This window comes from Homarus americanus, unplaced genomic scaffold, assembly GCF_018991925.1.
Source record: "Homarus americanus isolate GMGI-L3 unplaced genomic scaffold, GMGI_Hamer_2.0 scaffold24523, whole genome shotgun sequence".
In the NCBI taxonomy this organism is placed as follows: Eukaryota; Metazoa; Arthropoda; class Malacostraca; order Decapoda; family Nephropidae; genus Homarus; species Homarus americanus.
Genome location: NW_024744357.1, coordinates 486,296 through 512,847, shown reverse-complemented (window position 1 = coordinate 512,847; position 26,552 = coordinate 486,296). Strand labels below are relative to the sequence as shown.

The 26,552-nt window shown below is 41.6% G+C and overlaps 1 protein-coding gene across 1 annotated transcript in view; it reads right to left on the bottom strand.

Moving 5' to 3' along the window:
- Nucleotides 1–486: 486 nt before the first annotated feature.
- Nucleotides 487–26,552, bottom strand: part of LOC121877743 (dynein axonemal heavy chain 5-like) — a 118,351-nt gene continuing 92,285 nt past the window's right edge. Inside the window, exons 43-64 of the mRNA XM_042383599.1 lie at nucleotides 26,275–26,467; nucleotides 24,827–24,957; nucleotides 24,421–24,569; nucleotides 21,071–21,240; nucleotides 20,173–20,399; nucleotides 19,138–19,360; nucleotides 17,214–17,412; nucleotides 14,824–14,969; nucleotides 13,465–13,680; nucleotides 12,966–13,231; nucleotides 11,846–12,014; nucleotides 11,296–11,451; nucleotides 10,715–10,870; nucleotides 7,863–8,019; nucleotides 7,152–7,282; nucleotides 6,295–6,548; nucleotides 4,950–5,139; nucleotides 4,512–4,691; nucleotides 4,012–4,123; nucleotides 3,361–3,513; nucleotides 2,183–2,409; nucleotides 487–665 (exon numbers count right to left, since the gene is read on the bottom strand). Of these exons, the coding sequence (XP_042239533.1) occupies nucleotides 528–665; nucleotides 2,183–2,409; nucleotides 3,361–3,513; nucleotides 4,012–4,123; nucleotides 4,512–4,691; nucleotides 4,950–5,139; nucleotides 6,295–6,548; nucleotides 7,152–7,282; nucleotides 7,863–8,019; nucleotides 10,715–10,870; nucleotides 11,296–11,451; nucleotides 11,846–12,014; nucleotides 12,966–13,231; nucleotides 13,465–13,680; nucleotides 14,824–14,969; nucleotides 17,214–17,412; nucleotides 19,138–19,360; nucleotides 20,173–20,399; nucleotides 21,071–21,240; nucleotides 24,421–24,569; nucleotides 24,827–24,957; nucleotides 26,275–26,467 (3,943 nt within the window). The 3' untranslated portion in view covers nucleotides 487–527. The remainder of the gene's footprint in view (nucleotides 666–2,182; nucleotides 2,410–3,360; nucleotides 3,514–4,011; nucleotides 4,124–4,511; nucleotides 4,692–4,949; nucleotides 5,140–6,294; nucleotides 6,549–7,151; nucleotides 7,283–7,862; nucleotides 8,020–10,714; nucleotides 10,871–11,295; nucleotides 11,452–11,845; nucleotides 12,015–12,965; nucleotides 13,232–13,464; nucleotides 13,681–14,823; nucleotides 14,970–17,213; nucleotides 17,413–19,137; nucleotides 19,361–20,172; nucleotides 20,400–21,070; nucleotides 21,241–24,420; nucleotides 24,570–24,826; nucleotides 24,958–26,274; nucleotides 26,468–26,552) is intronic.

The window sequence follows — 26,552 nt, the reverse complement described above, 5'->3', positions numbered from 1 at the left end:
TGGAGGATATATTATCAGGACTAGAATGCGTCTTTTCATTATACTGTATAGAATACTAAGTAGGAAAGTCCATGACATAATTACTCATAGAGAGAGGGATTAACTATTTTAATGGAATATATATCTCTCTTTTTTGCAGGTACTTTAACGGGCAATGTTCGGTGGATTTGGCATCCTGTGTACCGCCAGCAAGGCCGTGGGCTCGTAACAGTTGTCTTGTCCGCGGTGCCCACCGTTTCTCTGTAGATATCGGTCACACTAGAATAACCTGTTATAGTACACCCTTCTTTCCTCACACAGTCAAACTGTGGAATGCTCTGCCTTCTGTGTTTCCATACTCATACAATCTGTCTCACTTCAAAAAGCTGGTGTAGATTAATATAATATTTTTTCTTTTCTACTTTTTATTTCATTTTCTCTTATTTTTTCGCCCCCCAGGCCCCGTTGTGGGTCGATGACCTGTACCCGGGTGAGCTATTCCCCGAATAAAAGAAAAAAGAGCAATGAGTATGAATGATAAATATCTGTTAAGTGGAGGAGGTGCCCTCATATTGTAGGATGAGGACACAGGCGTTATGGTTGCTGACCTGGGAGACGTCTGTATAGGTCCGCTTGAGGCTGGCCCGGATACCCTGTGGAGGCTCGTTGGTGAACTTGATGGAGATCTGTGGCGAAATCACTACTATATTTATCATCATTACCATCTTTGTTACATTAGTAGGTGCATCACAAAGAGCTAAAACCCACTTTTCTTCACTTTCTCATATACTTCCTCTAAGTCAGAGGTTCACAACCCTCCAACCCCTCATATTTCCGGGCGCCTGCAGCTAGAAAATTGAAATTTGTAGCCGGAATTATGGCATGCAAATTATGTGATGAGTAGCCGGCCTAGTTGATAAAGTCTGTTTGGATACTTGATGCAGCAAACACCTAATCTGATACACCTTGTAAGACTGGGACACATTATACCTGGTAGCTGACAAAACACACACACACACACACACACACACACACACACACACACACACACACACACACACACACGAGTACATAAATGCTTGTGATGATTACAATCGGAATTCACAAATGTTTTTTTTAAGAAAATCAGAGAAAGAAAATTTTGTTCTCATTTGTTTCAAACCTTTTTTTAATTAAGCAGACAAGGTCAGCCATTGTCAGTCATGTATTGATGAGGGAAATCTTGCTAATGCACACTTGTGGCTCCAAGACCTGCAGATTAATATCCTGAAACTCATTCACAAAACCGCCGATTCATTGTTAGACTTCAAAAAAAAAAAAAAAAAAAACACGCAACAGATAACATTAAAACGACTAATTTCAAAGCACTTACATGTTTGGGTCAACCTACTGTTGCCAGAACACTTATGTAAGAAACACACTTTATTAACACTCGCACAAAGGAATTTGTGGAAGTGTCTTATACTATTTTTCAACCAAATTTCATAAATATCACAGAGCATATTCAGTCTCCAACCTCATATGAGTCTTAGTAACCATTTTCTCTGTAAAGTTAAATATGGAATATAATTTTATGTTACATTAAAATTTGTCGTCACCCAGTTGGGTATTTTTTTCTACATACTAGTAATTGTCTTAATATATACAGTTTAGTTCAATACTGGATTGCTTAATGATCAGTTTCATATTTTATTTTACTACTGAGCTTAATACTTAAAATTACCTAACTACTACACTGTGTGGTGGCTGTGACCGATTACTGATTTATTGTTTGTAATGTGGCTGACTAGTACATACAGGTTGCAGAACCCAGCACTAGGTCTATAGTATATCAAGTCGATCAAAAAACTATCTTTAGAATAATTATCTTAATCAATATGACACAACGAACGGAGAATTTTGACAACCCCACCGAAACAACAGTAGTCGTAGTGCTACTTGTGAAATTCATCGATCCCCCCAGTAAAGATAGTTTTTTTAGCAACTTATATGCAGTAAATAATTCTACTTTACTTATATATATATATATATATATATATATATATATATATATATATATATATATATATATATATATATATATATATATATATATATATATATATATATATATATATATATATATATATACATGTGTGTGTGTGCTTTGTATTATAATAGTTATTATACAAAATATGCAAAACACATTCCTCATTCTCGTTACCTGAAGGAGGCCGATGGGAAAGGCGGCATGGACCTCGGTGGTGATCCAGAGGCGGAAGCACTTATGGACGTTGCTGGACTCTGTGATGGTGTCGAGCATCTCCTGACAGAACTCAAGGCTGAGGTGACAGTTCTGTAGCAACAGCCACCGACCCGCCGCCATCGCCTCCAACAATAGACGTCTGGCGTGAGCCTCTTGTCCTTGACCCATCGATATGAACCTGATCTCTGGAGGCGGGACAAACTTATTGTCTGTGAAGGTTTGGCCTATCACTGATAGCCTGTAAACTATTGATAATTCCATTTCTTTTTGTCTGACATATTTGTCTTTAAGTGGGGTGGAAGTAGGTGGGAATACATTTTTAGACAGCTGTGTACCCACAAAGGATAAAATATACTGACCAAACCTTTAAGGTTTGCTGATCAGTAATGAATAAAATAAAGAGCCTATACATTATACACCTTAGAAAATAGACCCTTTACAGTATCCACTCTACTGAAGGATCATGTAAAGTTTATTGTAGAAAAGGGTTAAGTCTCACACACACCATGAGTAGATGCAAAGTTACCTACAGTATGCAGGTTGAACAATGTCCTCTAACAAAAACACGGGTGATTCTACTGACACAAACACGGGTGGTTCTACTGACACAAACACGGGTGGTTCTACTGACACAAACACGGGTGGTTCTACTGACACAAACACGGGTGGTTCTACTGACACAAACACGGGTGGTTCTACTGACACAAACACGGGTGCAAGAATAGCTGCACACATATACAATAAATGGAGAAGAGTTAATATTGTGGATGATGAGTCAATGTGTTTGAGGTGCCATGATATACAGGGGTGAGTCAGTGCAAAGGTTGATGAATAACAATAGGTGTGGTACAGACGAAACAGAGCCACTTACTCACCCTCTCTCATTCACTCAACCACCTTCTCACTCTCCCACTCACTCTTTCTCCAACCTCACTCACTCACTCACTCTTACACCACTTCACTCACTCACTCTTACACCACTTCACTCACTCACTCACACCACTTCACTCATTCACTCTTACACCACTTCACTCACTCACTCACACCACTTCACTCACTCACTCACACCACTTCACTCACTCACTCACACCACGTCACTCACTCACTCACACCACTTCACTCACTCACTCACTCACCTATTTCTTTAGCCTTGGCAAGTGTTTCGATCTGGCCGGACGGATCAGACCCCTGAGAAAGGAAACAGACAAGTGGAGTCCGGTTGTCTGATTCATCCCAAGTGGCCTCCAGGTCCAGAATGACACTGTCTGCGTACTGCTCCCCAAGTGCACCTGTGATGATAGCGTAAGGGGAGACGTGTTTAAATACATATTAGATGATGCGAAGAAGTGATTCTTTTTTTTACCTATAAGTGGTATGAGGAGAAAGTTTGGTATGACCCCTAGCGCATTCCTCTCTCTCTCTCTCTCTCTCTCTCTCTCTCTCTCTCTCTCTCTCTCTCTCTCTCTCTCTCTCTCTCTTTATTTTTCTTGTCCCTCAATTTATTTTTCACTCTTTAGAATTTATTATATTTGCTTAATTTTCTACCTGTATCTCTTTTTCATTTTCTCTTTTTCGCTTTATCACTTCAATTCTTTCTCCCTCTTACTTTCTCATGCTCTGTCATCCACAATCATATCTCTCACTCACACAGATCCACTCTCTTCTCACCCTCTCTCTCTCTCTCTCTCTCTCTCTCTCTCTCTCTCTCTCTCTCTTATTTACCCCGTTTTCTCTGCCTATCTACGTACCCCCTGAGGACAGATCAACACAGACAGCAGTATACTTACTACGGATGTAGCGACGGGCTTGGGAGATTGTTCTGTCAGGGCACCAAGACCTGACGAGCAGCAGTTGGCGGAACATATCCAGGGAGCGAGAGTAACCAATCGGCAATTCCTCCTGTGGTGTAACACGACGCTATCACCACCAGCACCAGTGTTAGTGTTATACTTACCCACAGCCAGCCAAGACTGGTGAAATTAATTACCACAACCATACAGTATAATGACCCACACACTTCATTTATTTTCACCATGAACAGAACCGGTGTAGCCCTGACACAAGAAACTCCATTTTAGTGGAAGGTGGATGTGGCCACAAAAGAATAGCCTCAAAGTCGCTTTATCGCAACATACATTCCTACCCTGAGTCACAGAAATGGCATAGAAGATAATTAACTTTTTTTTGTACAAACGAGTTGTTTTAATTTCAACAGGCGTGGGGCATCAGAAATGCACCGTACACCCAGTTCCTTGACACGTATCATTCTACAACCAAGATCACATACCTCCTCCGGTTTATCCTTCTCAAACCATTGTCGCCAGTCCTTCTCGTTCTCAGTGATCTGGTCGAGAATATTGGTGAACTGCGGCAGTTTACTCAGCTCCACCAGGTTGAGCCAAGTGATATCCAAGATCCAGCGGAAGGGTTTAGGCTGCACCGCCTTCAGGTCCAGAGAGGCACCACCCTATATATGTACACCACACCATTTCAGACCCAGTGTTAATATGCTAATGTCTACTTTCTAATTTTAGAAGTTCAAATGTATTACCTAGGTATCTAAGATGTTCCCACAGAGATCATTATATATATATATATATATATATATATATATATATATATATATATATATATATATATATATATATATATATATATATATATATATATGACTCATATAAGATTTAACATATACTTAAAAATCGTTTACGTAAAAAACACTCACTTTAATAAACTTCATGAACTCGTCGTGAGAGATATGGCTGCACTGGAGATCAATCTTCATGGCCAGCAGGAGCGTGAAGAGGAACTTGTGACATTCATAGAAGCCACGGCAAGTGTTCCTCCACACCTGATGTGTTAGGTACCTGATGATGTTAGCGATCCTCGTCTTGGGGGCATTGCTGCGGTCCGACCTACAGGAGAAGGTGAGTATTGTCAGGGTATGTGGGAGGTGCGATATCCACACCCACGTCACAAGAGGCTCAGTGACCGTTATTTACAGAAGCATGTATAACTTGGGCTACAGTTGTCAGGGAACATCACGGTAAGTGAAGCCTCATGTAGATTTGATACTAGCAACGAAGCCCTAAGCAGTACTTATGTTGTAAACACAGACAAAAGTCAATCCATCATTAATATAATGAAACAAAATCTTTCTTATAATAGATTTCATACTAGGAGTTTACTGTACATATTGCTACACTATACTACAGTATGTTACCTAACAAAATACTGGCAGTGAATATGTCGACGAATATATTATAACATCGGCAATTGTTTCCAAAATTATGGAGAATATTGCACCAAGATTTATAAATGAAGAGTGTATGACAATGTTTAATTTGGGATGAATATTAATGTTATTATTTAAAGACTGGTCTAAATGTTTGCACTAAATACAGAAATAGTCGAGGCTAGTTTTAAATAAGAGAAATATATGTCTTAACAGTCGAGAAAACAGAAACATGTAATGATTTTGTATAGCATTATGTTATCACAGTGTACAGTACACTCAGAAGCTAGGTAACTGGAGTTGTCAAGTAACATCACGGCTGAGTGGATACCTTGAACAAAATGTAGGCGTGGTGCGTTGACGACGGGTTAACTGCTCTGACCGCCACTAATATTGTTTGACCATTCCCAGTCGGGGCAACCTAGTTTCTACCTGACTATTTCGGGTTCGCAAATTAGCATCGTTGCTGGACTCTTTACAAGTTCCCTTGACTTCCTCTTGCCTGGATGTAATATATTTAGTTTCTTACAGTCAAATCTATTCTAGTAATTCATTCGCTAACTAATATTGATAGTAAAGTAAGGGGCCTCTGGTCTGTATGTGTTGTTGCTGCATTAACTGTAAATTTGTTAGTGTGGCTTTTCAAAGAGAGAGAGAGAGAGAGAGAGAGTGTCCCAAATACTTATTGATGGACATGAATGATAGGCAGTCACTTGGTCCTGCCTTGTAAGAGAGATGGTACGACTTCTCCGTTGTCCTCTGTTCATTAACACAGCTGATAATAAACATTGATCACCAATACCTCCCTAAAGAAGAAAACACTGATAATATTTACTTGGTCATGGACAAGTTGAAGAGTATGAGGAACTGCCTGAGGGAGGTCTGGTACATGCAGGAGACGGCGGCCATGTCGGTAATGAGGAAGTAGAGTATAGAGCCACGGGTGGCCACGGGGCGGTACTCCTCGCGGGCACCGTTAATCTTACGTTCCGTCTCTGAAGCTATCTGTAGTTTGGTGCTCACATCCTGCGCCGTTGACTTGGTGTCCTGCAGCACCATGATGAGGTCCTCGTCGTCAACCAGAGAGCCCTGGACAACAACATTAGAGGATTTGAGTGTTCCTCGACATTAGGGTTCAAGAACACATTGTATAAGCAGCTCATCTGAACAGTTAACAGAATAGATAAAGGTTAATGATCATTCTTCTCCATTGGTGTGGCAACAACTACGATGACGAAGATGTTGTGTGAGACAAAACTTTTCAACAATATTCACGTCAACTTTACCTTCCTTTACTCAGTAATTGATAGTCACTCTTACCTCCTGGTAGTGAGTGAATTGATGAATATTTCTCATCGTGTTTAAACAGTTGTGACTATAAATCCATAATCATACGAGAATGAAATGATGAGAAGTATTAAAAAAATAAAGAGTTAAAATCTTGAGTAGAAGTCCTATATATAATATAATATCCGGTTCTCACTCAGTGTAAGTGGGTTAGTAATAGGGAGTGCGTCCAGCCGTAATGCCTGCGTAGAAATTTGTCATAAAACGGCGATGATGGTGATGATGTCATTTTATGAAACAGGATACTGTACTGTATTAATGTTGTCTACTTGATCTGTTGTTATTGACACCTCTGCCAGGCGTACAACATTTCCACCACCCGTGTAACACTCGTCGATCACTGACCTGTACTGATGTGAGGCGGAAGAGGAGGTTGTCCTCAAGTTCCTTCATCCTCCTCTTGTTCTCCATCACCTCCTCAATTAGCGCCAAACGCTCGTTCTCCAGCTCGCTCTTCTCCGTCCGTATCACCCGACCTGTCGCAGTCCCGGTATGATACAATACAATAACAAATAACATATAAGTAGGCAATGTCATACTTTCTTATCCAGTACATTTTAATATGATAGACACTACAATACGATACATTGCAATACATTACAATTGAGTAATCTATAAAACAAAAGCCACACGAGACAACCTCTAGTTATGGTAATAAGAACAAGAAATCATTCAGTAAAGTATATCACATCCAAAACTTCTCCATAAACGAATACCTACCATGAGTTCCAAGGATCCTCTGTTTACTGCCCCTATGCAGGGCAAAATTTTTTTTCATTTAGTGAAGAGCCACGAGTGCATTACATTATCCGTGATGTTCAAGAACACACACAGACACACAACATACAAACATTAAAGTATATATCAAACTAGTTGATAAATTAGCTCTGAATACGAAGATTTTGGGCTCCTACTAAGGGACTGGGACACAGGATCCTTGCACTCAAAGGGTTAGGTCCTCGTATTCAAGGGGTTAGGTCTTGTACTCAAAGGATAAGGATTCTCATACTCAAGAGATAAATACTAGGAACCAGGTATACAAGCACGTTAACCCACCCAAAAGTTGATCCTCAAGGCCATGGACGGTGACAGTGAAGTCTATGATGGCGGTCTTAGCAGAGACCTCCGGGGCATAGGCTGGGTTGGATAGCTTGGTGGTGATGTACAACATAAATCCTGGCATCACGTCACACTCCTTGTCTCCCACCACCACCTGGAACACATTGACGCCCTTATATACTGTATATGATTTATTTCTCAACATTTTCGTCAAATTCGCAAGTACTGTACCACTTGTTATATCGTTCTTTATTAATTTATCCAGTTCCTTCGCTTTACACGAAAATCTCACATCCAAGTATTATGTTGCTCTCATTGTTCGTCTTCACAACGTATAACCTTTTCTTCTCTTAAGGTGAAGATGACATACTTAGATTGATTGATTGATTTGTGGAGCCAATGGACCAGTCAGCGCCGTATGGTAATTTGCGGATATCTATCTATATAAAACAAAGACGTATGTCTGTTTGTTTGCGTGTGTGTTTGTTTGTTTGTGTGTCCGCACGAGAATCTCAGAAACTACTTTCCCGATCTGTAGTGATGATGGGTGGTGTTATATGTAGTGATGATGGATGTTGTTATATGTAGTGATGATGGGTGGTGTTATATGTAGTGATGATGGATGGTGTTATATGTAGTGATGATGGATAGTGTTATATGTAGTGATGATGGATGGTGTTATATGTAGTGATGATGGATAGTGTTATATGTAGTGATGATTAGACTATAAAATAATAACAGTTTAATGCTAAAAAAATATCCTTTGCTGTACCGTTGTAGTGGAACTTACATACACCGTTAATGAACTATTATGGAAGAAGAAGTTTTGGGGACTGAACAGTGAGACAATGTGTAGCCTCCCGGAGGGTGGCGTCCTACCGTGGCCTAGCAAATGAGCCGCTCGGACCAAACTTGGCATGGATAGCAAGTATCATGTGGGGATCTCAAAAAAACTCCAACCAACCCGATCCGACACACCCAACCAGACCCGACCCGTTAAACCACACAGAGGTTGAAAGTCGTATCACATCCCACGTATTATAGGTAATTGTATCCTTATATATACTACTACACGTTCACTACAACGCCCGTACTACACGTCCATTACAACACCAGTCCTATGACTCTACTCAGACAGCTTCCAGGCAGTGAGACATCATTCAAATCTGTTGATACAGTAATCGACCAGGACCAAGCAGTCCAGTACCCTGCAGAATTCCTTAATTCTTTGGAGCCCGCTGGAATGCCTCCTAACCACCTCACTCTCAAGATTGGAACTCCTATAATGCTCTTAAGAAATCTTGAGCCACCAATCCTCTGCAATGGCACAAGACTGGTGGTGAAGAACATGATGCCACATGTACTGGAAGCTACAATACTGACAGGAAAAGCTAAAGGAGAGGACGTTTTTATACCAAGGATACCTCTCATCACCACTGACCTGCCATTTGAGTTCAAGCGACTTCAATTCCCGGTTAAAGTGAGCTTTGCCATGACCATCTACAAAAGCCAGGGACAGTCCCTAAAGATGGTTGGCCTAAACCTGGTGTTTCCTTGCTTCTCTCATGGACAGTTCTATGTTGGATGCTCCAGAGTGGGAACTGGCAAAAATTGTTACATGCTTGCTGCTCATGGCAAAACAAAAAATGTGGTCTACCTTAATGCACTACAGTGGCGTCCTACCGTGGCCTAGCGAAAGAGCCGGGCGGCGAATCTGCTAGTCCGTTATATAAAAAACGACCACATCCTATTAAAACAAATTGAAACAAGCTGATGCTTCACTCCCTCCGACTAACGAAGTGGACGAACTGAGGAAAAAAAATAAAATCTTGGCTCAGTTTCCACCATAAGGCCGCTGAGCACAGAAGCACATAGCGTATGCCTCAAATTAAAACTATTTTTTCCATATTATAACCGAATTTATTTTAAAAAATTTACATTAACAGTATTTCCCTCTTTTAAAATTTTGTTGAGGGACTTATTATTTAGGGAACATGGTTAACTATCAGGTCAGTGTGAGGGGCCTGTCGATGACCTATGTAGAGGCCCTTTGTGAATGCATCCTTCTATCCTGGCCTCTCGTGGTCAGAAAGAGGTTAGAGGCTTTGAAATGTGGTGATATATGCAGATGTTAAAAGATAAGTTACACTGACAGGAAAGCAAACAATGAAGTACTTTGGTCATAATGTGGGATGAGAGGAAAATGACAGGGACGGATCCAGGAATATCAAAGGGGGTGGAGGTTCCAAGAAGTTGTGGATAGGGGAATATGGCGAGTACAGCGAACCCATCCAGCTGGGTTTTACCTGGGTGGGGGGAGGGGGAGAGGCTGTAAGCCCCTGAAATGTTTTGAAATCTGACCAATATCATGGTCATTTTCAGGCCATGTGCACTTGATATAAGAATATATTTTGAGGTTAATAGTAATATCTTGGGGGTTTGGTCAAAACAGCCCGAAAACGTTTAGAGTGAAGGGCTGTGGTCGCCAACCCCCAAGTATGACGATAGTACTTTGATTGATTGACACTACGATACAATGTGGTCGGCATTGCACTCGACCACCGTCACTTTTCCAACCACGAAATTTGATACCCATTCACAGTAGCGTCAACTGGGGTGCATCAGGCATGACCCAGCGATCATTAGGATAGAACGCGAGCTCGGTATTCACTCTATCACCGTGCTCCTTCTTAGGTTAAACATGAATAAATCCTACCCATATCACACGGAAATAAATATGTTACTCTGATTGAACTGGCAAAATTCTGGTGTTGTGCAGATTGGTGTATCACAACTATTCTTTAACAAGCGTTGGGTAAAATACGTACAGTACCTCACTCGTGTTTTACCTTTAGAATGGATCCAGACTTGATGAAGTTCCTCTCCAGCAAGTTGTCGAGGACGGGGTCAAGTTCCTCCTCGACGTCCTCGATCAGCAGAGGCCGACCCAGTGAGAGTGAGTCTTCCAAGTGGGCTCTAAAGTATTTGTGGTTCAAGGAGGAGATCTGCAAGTAGAGGATGTCACAATATACGGTCACTATTAACCCTTTGGCTGCTGGTGATTTCCCCATGCTGAATAAAATCGTTTGGCGGAAGCCAGACTAAAACTATAAAATGCGGAAGTCGCAGGGAAAGAGTTATCTAACTGGTATAGTTGCTGACGACCATTACTCAAACTAACTTTCCATACAGCTACTTGTGATAAACACATTAACTGAAATTCATATAGTTAGTTATACTTCTGGAAGATAATGGTGAGATTAATACGAGAAACAATATTTACTGGTGATTTAAAACAGTTACTTCGGCTCACAGCACATCTTGGTAACCACCACGATTTCCTTGGATCATGACTTATTCCGATGAAGAAGACAGTTATTAGAATTTGATCCACTGTTGCCATTAACGTTTTGCATTGTATATAACTGACCTGAAGTTCATTCATGGCTTCTCTGTTCTTGATCCAAATCTTGCCTTGGCCTTGAGGGTCGATGAGTAGCGGGTAACAGGAAGCCTTGCTCACAATGAGGCCGTTCTGGATACTGAGCTCGTCGTTGGGGAGTCCCTGGAGGTTCCACTCTGTCACCTGCACAGTTTCAAAACAGGGAGTAAGTTTGGAAGTGTTACCTGTAATAATTTTAGAGTTAAAGTCTGTCTTAATTTGGAAGCATATCATGTAAAGATTGGAGTATGCGCCTGTCTGATGTTTGGAAAGAAGGATGTTTAAACTTTACCGTGGGGTCAAGTTAAAATTTGGGAGTAGAGGTTTGTTGAAGTTCTGCAATAGGCCATAGTTACAGTACAACAAACTTTGGAGGCGGGCCCTGTCAAATGTTCGAATTGGAGGTCCGTGTGTCAGTTGATGAACAATATGTAAAGAATGAAGTCTTTAGCAGTGCAGGAGTATCACTGTTTAAAGTGTAAGAGTAGGAGAATATTGTCTATATTTTGGCACAGGACGTATATGAGGCACAACGTACAGTGGCGTTGTCAATGAGCCAGGTGGTCACGTCGAGATCGCGAGTGTAGGGGATGTTGCGTGAGTTGAAGAGGGAACGCCACGCCTTGGTCATCTTGGTGCGATACTCCTGGTTGAAGGGCCCCGCATATGACAGGAACGCCGTCGTCACCAGGACGTCTCCCACCAACCTGGCAAATCACATTTCAGCTTCGTCATCGTCTTGACCTGAACCAAAGCTTAACCTATTTAAACTCTTACGTACAGCAATCTAACTTAAATTAATCCAACTTTATTTGACCCAGTCTCATCAAATCTAAATTCCTGCAAGGTTACCTAATCTGAGCTAAGCTAACAATACTAACCTTTTTTTTTCAGCAACGCCAACACACCAACTAAGATATTCATACGAGTATATGCAGAAATGTTACCGCATTAGGAATGTGCGGTAATAAATGATTTTTCTTATTTTGCAGTGTGGTGGCCGAGAAGACACAGCATTTGTTTCATTTCCTAAAAGGCTGGCAGCTCGCATCTGGACACCCAAGTGTACCCAGCTGTGAATGGGTACCCAGATTTAAAGCTAGGAAGTGAAGGATGTAGAGTGCAGTTACAATCAAACTGCATTTAGTGTGCTGTACCCTCATTTCCTTAACTACCATTCTTTTATTTGCTGGCCAGGTATTGTTGCGTATATAGCTACATACTACACAGGTTAATATTGGGAATACATTGTGGAATGACAAATTGCCAGTCCAAACCTTGTGGTTGAGGAGGTATCAGGTGCTAACAAGCAGCAAATAAAGATAAGCATTTAAAAACATGCAAACAAACATAAATGCACTTCATTTACAACACACACACACACACACACACACACACACACACACACACACACACACACACACACACACACACACACACACACGGCCTTTAGCCACTGTGAATACTTCCAGATCTAGTAAAGATGACTTTTTTGTTCTCTTTTTTTTCTTTTCTGTACCGAGAGCTTTTGTCAAGGAAGTGGCTCACTCCCTAATTGTGTAACTTTTATCATTTCTGTTTGTTGTATAATTTTAGCCTTTTGTCGGCCATGTTCTCCCATTAAACAGCTAATTAAAATTATATACACACACACACACCTGCCAAGCTGTTGTTTGAAGGCTTTACTCTGCTTGGTCCAGCGAACCTTCTCCCCGGCAAGACCATTGATGAGTGTAGCGGCTGCTTGCATCTTCCTGCGACACACGTTGGCGGCATCGATCAGCTTCTGTTTCTCTGCGAGCGCTGTCTGGTACTGACCTCGCACCACGTCCAACTCCCGCTGCTTGTCATCCAGCTCCGCCTGTGCTCTCTCTAGGTCCCCCATAGCCAGCCGCAGCCTTGCCTCCTGCAGCGCCAGGTTCGACTGCCCCACAGACACACACAAACATGTGGTAGGTTAGTTCACGAGTGTATGTGTAATCGCACATATTGTGTATTGTTTCTGTTACCATTATTATCCTCAGTTCCATCACATATCAGTTTATCAGTGAACTATGCCAGGTGATAAAACATTAATGGTCTTGCCTTTAAAGCTGTCGGATTACAAAGAACACAATATTCTAGTTATTGGTATAAGGCAGAGAGGCATTACTGTACCTTGAGCGGCAGAACTTCCTTATTGACGCCGAAGAAGACGGCCATGGCACGTGTCCAAGAGAGGAGGCCGGCCACGTCGCCACACACCCGCTTGGCCGTGTCCATGTCGTAGTCTTCCATGTCAAAAAAAGGTTCCAGCAGCTCCACTATCTCGTCGTTGATGGTGTCCTTCGGGAAGTTCTGCAGCGACAGCAGGAAGGTCGTGCTCGCCATCATCTGGGGAATACAGGGGATCAGATGCGTGTTGTTACTGTTCTCATGAAGATTAAACACCCGGGTAGCATCAGGGTGGTTAAATTTCAGATAGCTTAAGCTAGGGTGACAAATCTTCAGATGGGAACTGAGGTACACTGAAAGGTGATCATTACGCACCCCAGGAGGTGGCACATGTTATTATACAAAAAGAGAGACGTCACCTCATTATTCAGTCAGATAGTTGTAGAGTGTAGACCACGGTGTGCAATACCTCCACACTGTCGTGCTACCTTTGTTGTGTGAGGATCTCTTGTCAGTTGTTAATTGATTAAAGAAAATGAATATGTAAAACCCTATAAGACGATACACATCTGTAAATGGGAATATAAATTCTTACCTACAACCAATTATGTGACACGATCATTTTTATTATAAGGAGTTTAAATAATCTGGCAACCATATTAGTTTACAATATCCAATGGAATAATGTTTCATGAGCTTACTGTTCATTCTTTTGTACTTTGTAATCGTATTATTATGATTAACTTAATGTACACAATATATTACTTTTCAATATCCTGTGTTATAATACTTTAATTTGTTGTTTATTATTGTAATAATACATGAAGATTAGGCACCCAGGTAGCGTTAAGGTACTTTAACTTCAGGTGGGTGAAGCAAATATGACGAAACTTTAGGTGGGAGCTTTGAGGGCCTAATCTACATGCTATCTGTGTTTACAAACATCCTCACACTTCCTTGGCTTCAGTAAAAATAAATAAATACAAATAATGCCAGTACCCTTGTTCAGACAACTGTGCTTACCACAAAACTGTCTACTACACCATATTTCCTTGACTGACCTGTACACTTTGAGCCACTATCATACTTGCTATGTCATTAACCTTTGTTGCAAATAACATGATATGTTGCATGGTTTAAAGTTTGTTTGCAAGAGGTTCCCGATGGTTATCGACCTCAATCATTATTTGAGAATTATATTAATTCATATATTTTTTTTAAGACAATCAAGGCACTTTCGAGAAAATTTAGGTAAAACAAAAAGATCTTCACACTGCAAGTCGAGGAATAGAAATGCTTGGCTCAGTTCCTCTTTATTTGAAATACAGTTACAAAGTCACTAGGCTAATAGATAAAAATTACCTTGAGACTCTCAGGCCAGGAGGGTTTTGGGCAGGCAGCGATGGGGTCTGGCCTCACTGGCTGAAGGTGTCGCTGGAACAGTATCAAGACACAGTCCATGATGCGCATGATGAGGTGTGGCGGTCGACCCAACTTACGAATCGTGGCTGAAATATTGTACAAAGTTAACAATGGCACCAGCTTGCAATTAGTAGTATTAGGGGTACCCAGGTTGAGAATCCCATACCCGAAATCCTTGGGGCCGAATGAGACTCGGATTCAGTTTTTTTTTCCTCCGGGTTTTGGGGAACCTGTACACTGTATACCAGTATAATGGGGTACAGGCACATAAGAACATAAGAATGGAGGAAACTGCAGCGGGTTTATTGGCCCATACTGGGCAGTCCCATTTACACCCAACCCCCATCGTTCATATATCCATCCAACCTATGTTTGAAGCTATCCAGCGTACTCGAGTTAATGATGATGTTTGGTAACTTGTTCCACTCATCCACTACTCTATTTCAAAACCACTGTTTACCTCATTCGCGCCGAAATCTAAATTTGTCTAATTTAAAACCACTGTTGCGAGTTCGCTCCTGGTTGGATAGTTTGAGTACCTTTGTAATGTCCCCTTTGTTTAGCCCTGACTTCCATTTACAAACCTAGATCATATCGCCCTTCACTTTACGTCTCTCGAGGGAGTGCAAATTAGAATGCTTTAACCTGTCTCTGTACTCAAGGTTTATTATGCCCGGGATTAGTCTTGCCATTCTCCTCTGTATTCCTTCTAGGGATTCTATATCCATTCTGTAGTACGGTGACCAGAACTGAACTGCGTAATCCAAGTGAGGTCTCACAAGCGCATGATATAGAATTAGGATAACCTCTCAAGTCTTGTAACTAACTAACTAACCTCACCCAGAGGGGACTGTGCCCGAGTCTCAGCACGAAATTTATGTATATCTCATTTACCGAATATGGATACATATAGCCTGCAGGTAGTTTAGTTTAATGCAATATTTTAAATCATTTTGTTCATGAAACAATAAGAAAAGATGCACATTGAACCATCAGAAGGTAAGCTACCACCATCGTAGGCCTATCTGTAACTGCCCCTGAAATTTACCATAGCGCAGTTTGTGTCTTATCTTCATTCATTAATTTATTACAAGTACATACTTAACCTAGTAAAAATTATGTCATATACCCTAGTCAGTGTATCCTCTACCACGGACATAATTAATGAAATAAATGTGTACAGCCTTCGTAATGAAGCAGCATACCTGTACCACATACACATAACGACAGGCTTCCAGTTTCCACCTACGTTGCCGTCGTTTGATTAACAATAAAAGGTTATTTGTGAATATTCGCAGTTACCTTCAATTTTAAGTTCATGATAAATCTTTGCTTGTTTCATGATCAGCATACCGTTAAGCGGCATATGCTCACGAATTCACTCTTTCCAAACACGATCAAAATCTTTATTTTTCGCCTTATACAATGTTTTTATATTTTTCATAAGCTTCTGCTCATCACTTTAAGCATACGACTTTAACAACGTGTCTTTTTGTTTCTTCAGGTCATTAATGGTGGTCGTTCAGACTCCAAACTCCTTCGTGAGTCTCCTCACACTTACACTACGAACAAGTTCTTGCAATAACTCAACTTTTTTGAGCTATGGATAAGCATACATGCTTCCTTTTTTTCTTTTCACTGTTACCCATATGGGTTCCAGCAGGCCTCTTCGACATTTTCAACTGTATATTCAAGCGACAAACCACAGAAAAAGCAAAAAAATCACCGAGTAATGCCCGAGTAATGCCCGGACGTCTAGCTGCGATAAGTGCTGAACAGCAACTGGTGCTTGACGCCAAGCCACCACCACCCTGACCCAGCTAGAGTAGATGAGGTAACGGCACCCCAAAAAAACGTACGGATTTCGGAGGTGCTCTTTTTGTTCTCTTTTATTCTCCAGTATTATGATACATTAGTTTTCATGGCTGAAATAGATTTGGACAACAGAGAAAGACGATTTTGAACAGAAATTTGGGTGGGTTACTGTTGTTCTAAAATAGTTTTAATATATTTCAGCAACTAAGTTATTTAAACAGATTTAATTTAGGTAATAAGATAAGCAGCCAAGGAAGATATAATTTCTTAAATTCTCACCCATTAAATTCCGTAATTTTACCCTTTGAGTACGATGACTTTACCCTTTCAGGATAAAGATTTAACCATTTGATGCAATCATTTAACCCTTTAAACATCATGACTGAACCTTTTAAGGACTATGATTCAACTCTTTAAGGACCATGATTTAAATCTTATCTGGGTCCATTGAGGACCAGGACTTAACCTCTTGTGAACGATGATGTAAAAATCCTCACGCATGTGGAATGACTCACCAATATGTGCAGGCTTGATGGTGTTGAGGGCAGCCTCTGCCTCCTCCAGGGCAGGGCGGGCGGCCTCCAGTTTCTCCTCCGCCAGGGATTTATCTTTGGCGATGTCGTTGACAAGTGCTTGAGCCTTGTCGCGGACCTTCTCCACCTCCTCCTTGATCGTCTCGGATTCCTCAGCGCGACGAGTGACTTCTTCCAAGATCTGAAGGATAACATAAGTAGTGTTGATGTTCCTTCCACTGTTAACATTGTTTTTATGACAAGTATACATTAATACCTTACACGGGAGTACATAGTATTGTTACCGGTAAAAGGCCTTCCTCCCTCACCAAATAAGATCTTTCCTTCACGAACAAGACCTCCCTTTCTCAGCAGTCAAGACCTCCCTTCCTCAGCAGTCAAGACCTCCCGTCCCCTTTCCTCAACAGAAAAGACCTCCCGTCCTCAGCAGACAAGACCTCTCTTCCTCAGCAGACAAGACCTCCCTTCTTCACCAGTCAAGACCTCCCTTCCTCAGTAGACAGACCTTCCTTCTTCAGCAGACAAAACCCCCCTTCCTCAGTAGACAAGACCTCCCTTCTTCAGCAGTCAAGACCTTCCTTCCGCAGCAGACAGACCTTCCTTCTTCAGCAGACAAGACCGCGCTTCCTCAGCAGACGACAAGACATCTCTTCCTCAGCAGGCAAGACCTCTCTTCCTCAGCAGACAAGACCTCTCTTCCTTAGCAGACAAGACCTCTCTTCCTCAGCAGACAAGACCTCCCTTCCTCAGCAGACAAGACCTCCCTTCCTCAGAAGACAAGACCTACCTTCCTCAATAAACAAGCGTTTAACCTAAGACCGGATTACCAAATGTTTTTAAACTTAATTTTCCTCCTCCAGAAAAAAAAAAAAGAATGTAGCCATTTAAGGCAGAATCTTAAGTGTAATTTGAATATTATTTCCTTTACCATCTTTGTGAGTCTGCATGATAACCTGTCCAGCTGATGAGGAAATATTTAACACAAGAACAGATCTGAATCCATATGGAAGGAGAATGACAAAGTTAAATGGGAAGGAAGCATAATGGATATAGAGAAATTAATTTAATCGAAGGGACGACCACACACCATAGCTGCTTCAGCCTGCCCATGAGGATTACTTGCCCACCGTTACGAGGGGAACCTTAAAGTTGATTTGCGGGATCCTGTGTATTTACAAGTGCCTCTCAAGCAGCAATGCCCTTCTGGAAGTGCCAAGGGAGTAGGGGAGATAAAACTGCCCATAGGATGCCCCCCTCCCCACCATACTATAGGATGACCACTCAGACGAGAGTGCCTGGGATATTTAAAAGAAAATAAATGATTGAACAGTCAAAACATACTCCATACGGCTACAAAGCAATTGTTAGCTTTGGGCAGTCAGTTGGTTTAGGGTGTGCCGAGGATGTAGGCAGGATACCCAAGGCGAGTGTTCATGCAACATTTAGGGCAGTGGCATAAACTTGGTGAGTATTATCCTCTTTGATCGTGCGGGTATATGTGAAGCTTCCCACGGTATCTAGTTTGTAATAGGGATAAGACCTGTAACCTCGTGCTATGTCCTTTGAATAAATCAAGATGCTTAGATATCTCTTTAAATGTCCCCTAAATAATATACTAACAATAAGGAGTTCCCCCAGTAACAAATGAGCGAGTCAGTATAAGAGAGTACAAGTAACTAAATGATAATAATGTAAAGAAATACTTAGAGTGTAAGCTAATAGAAGGAAGATTAAGAGTATTGAATTAAAGAAATAAAAAGAGAGAAAGAACCAAACTTTCCTACGTGAATATAATATTCATACAAAGAAAAGGTAATTTATTAAAGGAGAGAAATTGCATTGAACAGGGTGGGATGGAGGCTTACTAATGTAGACCAACAATATGGGAAGATGATGATTTGCGAACCTTCTGTGCTTTCTCGGAAGCGACAGCCAATTCTTCCTCCATGACGAAGAGCTCTTCTCTGAGTCTCTCCACCGCTATCGACGCCTCCTGCAGCTTGTCCAGGCCCGAGGTCATCCTAACAGCCGACTCCCCGATCTCCTCCCGTTTCTCGTTGTATATCTTCTTGTAAATACTGATGAACGAGAGGAAGGACTTGGGGGTGACGTGAGCAGCGCGTCGGTACCTGCACACAACAAACACCTGTTTTATTACCTTGTCATGTTAAGATGCACCAGACACCTTTTGTCATATTAAATTACACCTAACACTTGTCTTATTACCTTCGTTACACTAAGACACACGAATCAGGAGCAGGATAGAATACGAAAATGAAACTGAGAACAGATTTTCATTATTGTTAGAGGAAGACTGACAATGTTAAGTATAATAAAGTTTAGAATAGACAATTCCAAGAATTTCATAAAGAATGATTTGAAGAGATCTAGAGGCAGAAAAAAAATGGTCTGCAGGGGATAATGCAAGATAATTATGAACCACTTGCAACTTAAAGAGTATTATCGAGAGCAATATACCCTATGATGTCCCCCCAAAATAGGTTATTTCAAATATTAAGAGAAATTTTGCAATATAGGTATACCCATTTTTGTCTCAATGCCCATTTTTTTTACAGTGTACGAGTTTTTTGGTGCTACTCTCCTGAGTTTTGTATTTCACAAAACATTTTACAGATACCATTCGTTAAAAGAACAAATTCTGATCTCTTTTCAAATGCTTCACAATTCTTGAGCGGGTTATCTTATTCACAGTTCTTATTTGGGCCTCACTATTTAGTTTCTTAATAAAGTATCGGTAGTTTCTTGTCAACATAATCTCGACTGACCTCATGCTTTAACTCAAAAATATTTTAGGCACGGGAGAACGAGTGGGTATCAAAATATCTACTGTATAACTTGTACCTTTTTAATACAGGGCATACAAAAATAAGAAACAGGGATATTATATGGTATGCGTCGTACTTGTCACAGGACTACTAACCTCTGGAAGTAGTCGCTACAGAGCTGGGCTACGTGATCGTGGATGGTGCCCATGCCCTTCACCAGGCTGGTTTTCACCTCCGCCGTGCTGATGATCTCATAGTCGTCAAGGAAATGCTGAGCCACGGCTACCAGCGCCTCCTTCGGCCACGGCTGGAACCAGTCAATGGTACACCCGCTGATCAGCCCCGGGAACTTCATGGCACGACTTCGGAATTTTTCACCCACCTGATGGTGTTGGAGGCCTTAATTAATTGCAGTAAGGTTATTAAGAATGTCATTATCGTAGTTGCTCTGTGACCTATTCGCTGGTTTTCTTCTACAAATATCATAACAAGGTTTTGTCTTTTAACCGTCTTGAAATTTGGATTTCCCAAATTTAATCTTTTGGTGAAAATTATACAAAACGCAAAACAGGCTAAGCAAATGTTACTTAATCTAACCTAATTGTCTCCCTGAACATATTTACACTAAGTAACATTAGAGAGGTTAGATTAGGTTTGGTTGCTTTGTTTTGCCAGTTTTACTCTAAGAGGAGTGGATGATGCGGCATCTCCCATGATGGATATGAACCGCTATACTGATGTTAATTACCTCTAATATTATTGGCTCACCAGGAATCTTAGACTACCGTAATGTAGCTGAAATATTATTTTTCTTAATTTCTAAGTAAACACATTACTGTATTATCAAACTGATATTATTAGATTAAAGTAATCTTGTGATATAAACCGAAAAATGCTAGGGACATTTCTTAACGTGAAAGGAGGGAGCACTTCACTTACTGGAACTTAAAGTTACAATTGAAGTCGGTGTGTATAAATTTGTTCATGTGGACATTTGGTCCAGAGTACAAGTATTTAGGGACAAGTGTCTTATATAACGAAGGAAAAACTGACGGGGGAGAAGCAGAGGACGACGTGCAGGTTCTGGCGGGTGCGCGCGAGGAAGAAATCCATGACGTTCTCAGGGGTAGGAGGGCGGCGCGGGTGTTCCCTCTTCATGATGGGGATCAGCTCGCTCACGATCTCGCCTTGCTCGTCCCGGTTGAACAGGTTGCTCACCATACCTAAAGAAGACCACACTTGTTTACACAGACACAACTTTTGCCATCTCCAAATCTTAAACTGTCCGTGTTATTCAACAAAAAGAAAAACAAAATGCATATTACCCAGAACCTCTAGGGTAAATTGTCTAGAATTTTTAATCTTTCTAATAGTAGTATTATTAGTAAAGATAATTAATGGTTTACTGAAAGAGCACGGAGGACTAAAGGTTGAATATATACAATAATCAGAGATGATAAAAGTTATACATGGTGAAATTGGGGAGTGGGTCACTTGATTGATGAAAACCTTCAGTAAAAAAAAAAAAGAGAAGTACATGGAGTAGACATACAAATTAACTGTAGATATGGAAGTAATCTCAGTGTTGACAGGGACGCCGGTTTTGTAAACTGTCTTGTGAGTTTATAATGACGTCTTCCCTAGATATAGGAGGTTTCACACATTGGTGCAGTCTTCTCCGGCTGGTTACAGTCTACACATATTTACACAGCAATCGCGTGCTCCTGGTGGCCGAGGTGTCTCAGCTTACATGGTGTTGGAGATGGTTCTTGTTTCTCCTCTGATGGAGTTGAGAGTCCTCGTTTCTCCTCTGATGGAGTTGAGAGTCCTCGTTTCACCTCCGATGGAGTTGAGAATCCTCGTTTCTCCTCTGGTGAAGTTGAGAGTCTTCGTTTCTCCTCTGATGGAGTTGAGAGTCCTCGTTTCTCCTCTGGTGAAGTTGAGAGTCCTCGTTTCTCCTCTGATGGAGTTGAGAGTCCTCGTTTCTCCTCTGGTGAAGTTGAGAGTCCTCGTTTCTCCTCTGATGGAGTTGAGAGTCTTCGTTTCTCCTCTGGTGAAGTTGAGAATCCTCGTTTCTCCTCTGATGGAGTTGAGAGTCTTCGTTTCTCCTCTGATGGAGTTGAGAGTCCTCGTTTCTCCTCTGATGGAGTTGAGAGTCCTCGTTTCTCCTCTGATGGAGTTGAGAGTCTTCGTTTCTCCTCTGATGGAGTTGAGAGTCCTCGTTTCTCCTCTGATGGAGTTGAGAGTCCTCGTTTCTCCTCTGATGGAGTTGAGAGTCCTCGTTTCTCCTCTGATGGAGTTGAGAGTCCTCGTTTCACCTCTGATGGAGTTGAGTTTCACCTCTGATTTGTTTCACCTCTGATGGAGCTTGAGTCCCTCGTTTCTCCTCTGATGGAGTTGAGAGTCTCGTTTTCCCTGATGAGTTGCGTTTCCTCTGATGGAGTTGAGTCCTTGTTTCTCCTCTGATGGAGTTGAGAGTCCCTGCTTCCTCTGATGGAGTTGAGAGCCTCGTTTCTCCTCTGATGGAGTTGAGAGTCTCGCTCTCCTCTGAGGAGTTGAGAGTCCTCGCTTTCCTCTGATGGAGTTGAGAGTCCTCGTTTCTCCTCTGATGGAGTTGAGAGTACTCGTTTCTCCTCTGATGGAGTTGAGAGTCCTCGTTTCTCTCCTGGTGGAGTTGAGAGTCCTCGTTTCTCCTCTGATGGAGTTGAGAGTCTTCGTTTCTCCTCTGGTGGAGTTGAGAGTCCTCGTTTCTCCTCTGATGGAGTTGAGAGTCCTCGTTTCTCCTCTGATGGAGTTGAGAGTCTTCGTTTCTCCTCTGGTGGAGTTGAGAGTCCTCGTTTCTCCTCTGATGGAGTTGAGAGTCTTCGTTTCTCCTCTGGTGGAGTTGAGAGTCCTCGTTTCTCCTCTGATGGAGTTGAGAGTCTTCGTTTCTCCTCTGGTGAAGTTGAGAGTCCTCGTTTCTCCTCTGGTGGAGTTGAGAGTCTTCGTTTCTCCTCTGGTGGAGTTGAGAGTCCTCGTTTCTCCTCTGATGGAGTTGAGAGTCCTCGTTTCTCCTCTGATGGAGTTGAGAGTCTTCGTTTCTCCTCTGGTGGAGTTGAGAGTCCTCGTTTCTCCTCTGATGGAGTTGAGAGTCCTCGTTTCTCCTCTGATGGAGTTGAGAGTCCTCGTTTCTCCTCTGATGGAGTTGAGAGTCCTCGTTTCTCTCCTGGTGAAGTTGGAACTTCATATTTCTCCCCTGGGTGGTGAGGGCTTTATACTGGTAGTCCGTGACCACTGATCACAGGGCATTGACTCTATACACTTATTTCCATTTCCTTTGAGTTGAAATTGTCGATTTACTTATCAAGTGTGGGTTGATCGTCAATTTTTGAACTGTACTGTTGATGGAAACATGTTGATAAATTCTTGAGGGGAAGAGGAGATGGGGAAAGGTGGAGGGGTGGCAGACCACATCCATGGTCCAAAAGACCATGGAGGCGTCAGCAGAACAGCACCTATAATGTCCTCATCTCATGGAGGCTGAAGACGAAGTGTCTGTGTGTGTGCGTGCGTGTGTGTGCGTGCGTGCGTGTGTGTGTGTGTGTGTGTGTGTGTGTGTGTGTGTGTGTGTGTGTGTGTGTGTGTGTGTGTGTGTGTGTGCAAAAAATTAGGTTTATAGTGTATCTATGAACGTGCTTGTGCATATGTGTGAAGAAGGCTTTTGTTATATTTATGCGGCTAAAAATCATTGACATGCAGTCTTTAAACACTTGAATGTAAACAACTAGGTCTATACAAAAATGTGATGTGTTTAAACATATATCTCCCTAACACACCTCGTCAGTCATGAATTTCGGATATATATTTAAATTGTCCTCACAACTGTCATATCTAAATGTGTAGTCATGTTTACTTAAAAAAATAACTGGACATATTACTGGACACCTTCAGACCCGACCATAATGTTCTTAATACTGTACATGTACTGTACCTCCAAGATTGACAATGAAGATTTTTTCTCCAATGTTGCAGAATTCTCAATACATCCCAAACTGTCTCTATACAGACTACTCACTGCCTCCAAAACCGTCTGTATACAGACTTCTCAACATCTTAAGAACTAAATTAAATTTTCTGGAGAAACATCAGTTCTGTATATCCAGGAAATTGTGTTAAACTTGACAATATACACAACGATATGTGATATGCAGCAGAAATTGGTCAGGGAGAGTGACAGGTAAGGGCACCAGGAGAGTACATCAAGCGGAAATTCTATCATACCAAGTTGAATGTTATTTTGTCCTACCAAAAGCAGCAGGATACTCCAGTAACAGGATCCACTAGCAACAGGATCCACTAGCAGCAGGATCCATTGGCGGCAGGATCCGCCCACTGTGGGATTCACCAGCACCTGGATCACTCACCTGATGATAATACGTTGTTGAGGTACTCTAGGAAAGCCTCCTCCTTCACCTCCTGATCCGTGAAGATGAATGTCGTGCCCTTCCCTTGGATCCCACACGTCCTGTACAACACCTTCAGGTCTTCTAGCAGGTTTGTCGTATTATAGGACCTAAAAGTTAGAGGTTCAGAATTTAACTGTTCAAATAGATTACGACAGATACATCTTTTGTTCAGACAAGTTAATTATAGTGTAGGACCTAAACCTGACTGACTGAATTTTCTTACCACAGAAACAGTGTAGCTAAGCTCTTGGGTCAAAATGTCAATATAAATTCATAAAATCAGAATTACAGACATTTTCAACAGTATTTTAAGTTCCGGACTTTTTTTTTTACCTTTCCTTAAACTTTATTAAGTATGATCTACCTGGTGAGGGCGATTTGGAAGGTCTTGTAGCCGGCGATGAAAGAGGCGAGCTTAGTGAGTGACTGCTTGCCGGAGCCGCCAACACCCACCAGCAGGGCGTTACCTCCTGGGTTACGAATGATGCGGGAGATCTGTGAACACCGCACAGTGTCAGTACTAAGTTACAGCACTACCAGGTACCATTTATTGTTAGTACTATTTCACAATACCACCATGTGCAGTTGGGGACTTTTCTGCGAGGTACACTCAGGGTTGTCTGCCCACCCTACCCAGGAGATGTGAACTCCTTGAGTATCGATTCGTGAATTCCGAAACATTCACCAAATCTAGGGTTGATAGGGGATGACCTAGAGGCTAAATATCGTGTCCTTTTACGACTTTTATGACCCAATAAGTAATGGATGCATTTGTTTATACTGAAAATTAGCATGAAAATATTATTATATAATAATATGAAAATGCATGTTTTTATCTGTCTGTAACACACCAGGACAGGACCTCGTGTAATATATTATCTGAATACTGTACTGAATAAAGTCGGGTCGGGAGGGGGGGAGGGGGCTGAAAATATGTTATATGTATAGCAGACTATAGCACCATATTGTATGTATTACAAACACCCCATAGCAGAAACGACGGTCACCTTTGCATGGTGCCCAGCAGTCTGGTACGTAGTGACAAGCAGATCCACTTAGTGGCTTCAAATAATTAAGTGACTAACTACAAGTGGCCATAACTTTAAAGTGTTATAACAACCTGACCATAATATCTGATTCAACTCACTATAATATTACCACCATATTACAACAATACCAGGTACCATACAGAACCATGTTAAAATGTAACCAGGTACCAAACGTTACCATGTTTCAACATTAAACAGGTACTAAATACAGTCGCTACCATGTTACGGTATTATCAGGTAACAAACAGTACCATGTTAAAACACTACACAGGTACACTGTTGATACCATGTTACAGTATTATCAGGTAACAAACAGTACCATGTTAAAACACTACACAGGTACACTGTTGATACCATGTTACAACACTATCAGGTACCACAGTACTATGTTACAACCTAACAGTGTTATTGCCATAGTGAAAGGTCACAACTACACATCGTAAGTCGTATGTCAAAATATCCTGTCATACTTACTTCAAAATACAACCTGACAGCAATAAACAGCAGCCAGAATACTGGCTACTTTCAATTAAGAAAGAGAACAGAATATCTAAAACGCTAATTATCCTCATGTCAACGATAAAAGTTAATTCTCGATAATTTCTAGGCAACTTTGTCACGGGGAATCTTTTATGGTGGAAGAATACAAGATTACTGAGATAACTCACCTGGATGATGTCATGGGGAATCTTACATGGGGTGAAAATCACTAGTAAGAACAATATGTCAACACGACTTGGCTAATCAATAATACTGTACCTACCCGAGTGAGGTGGATCATAGCATCAGTGAAGAAAACGAGGTCCATGCCGGCACCCCTGACCATCTCGTTGTACTGTGAGAGGAACATCTGCAGGCGGTCCTCGAGGGCGCTGAAGGAGGGGATGGGCTCATACACCTTAGGCATCTCCATGTCCAGGTCCTCGCCCTCGTCCCCGGTGGGTTCTGGGGCATCCCTGAAACTCATCTCTCTCAGTATCTCTCTCTCTCAGTATCTCCCTCTCTCAGTATCTCTCTCTCTCTCTCTCTCTCTCTCTCTCT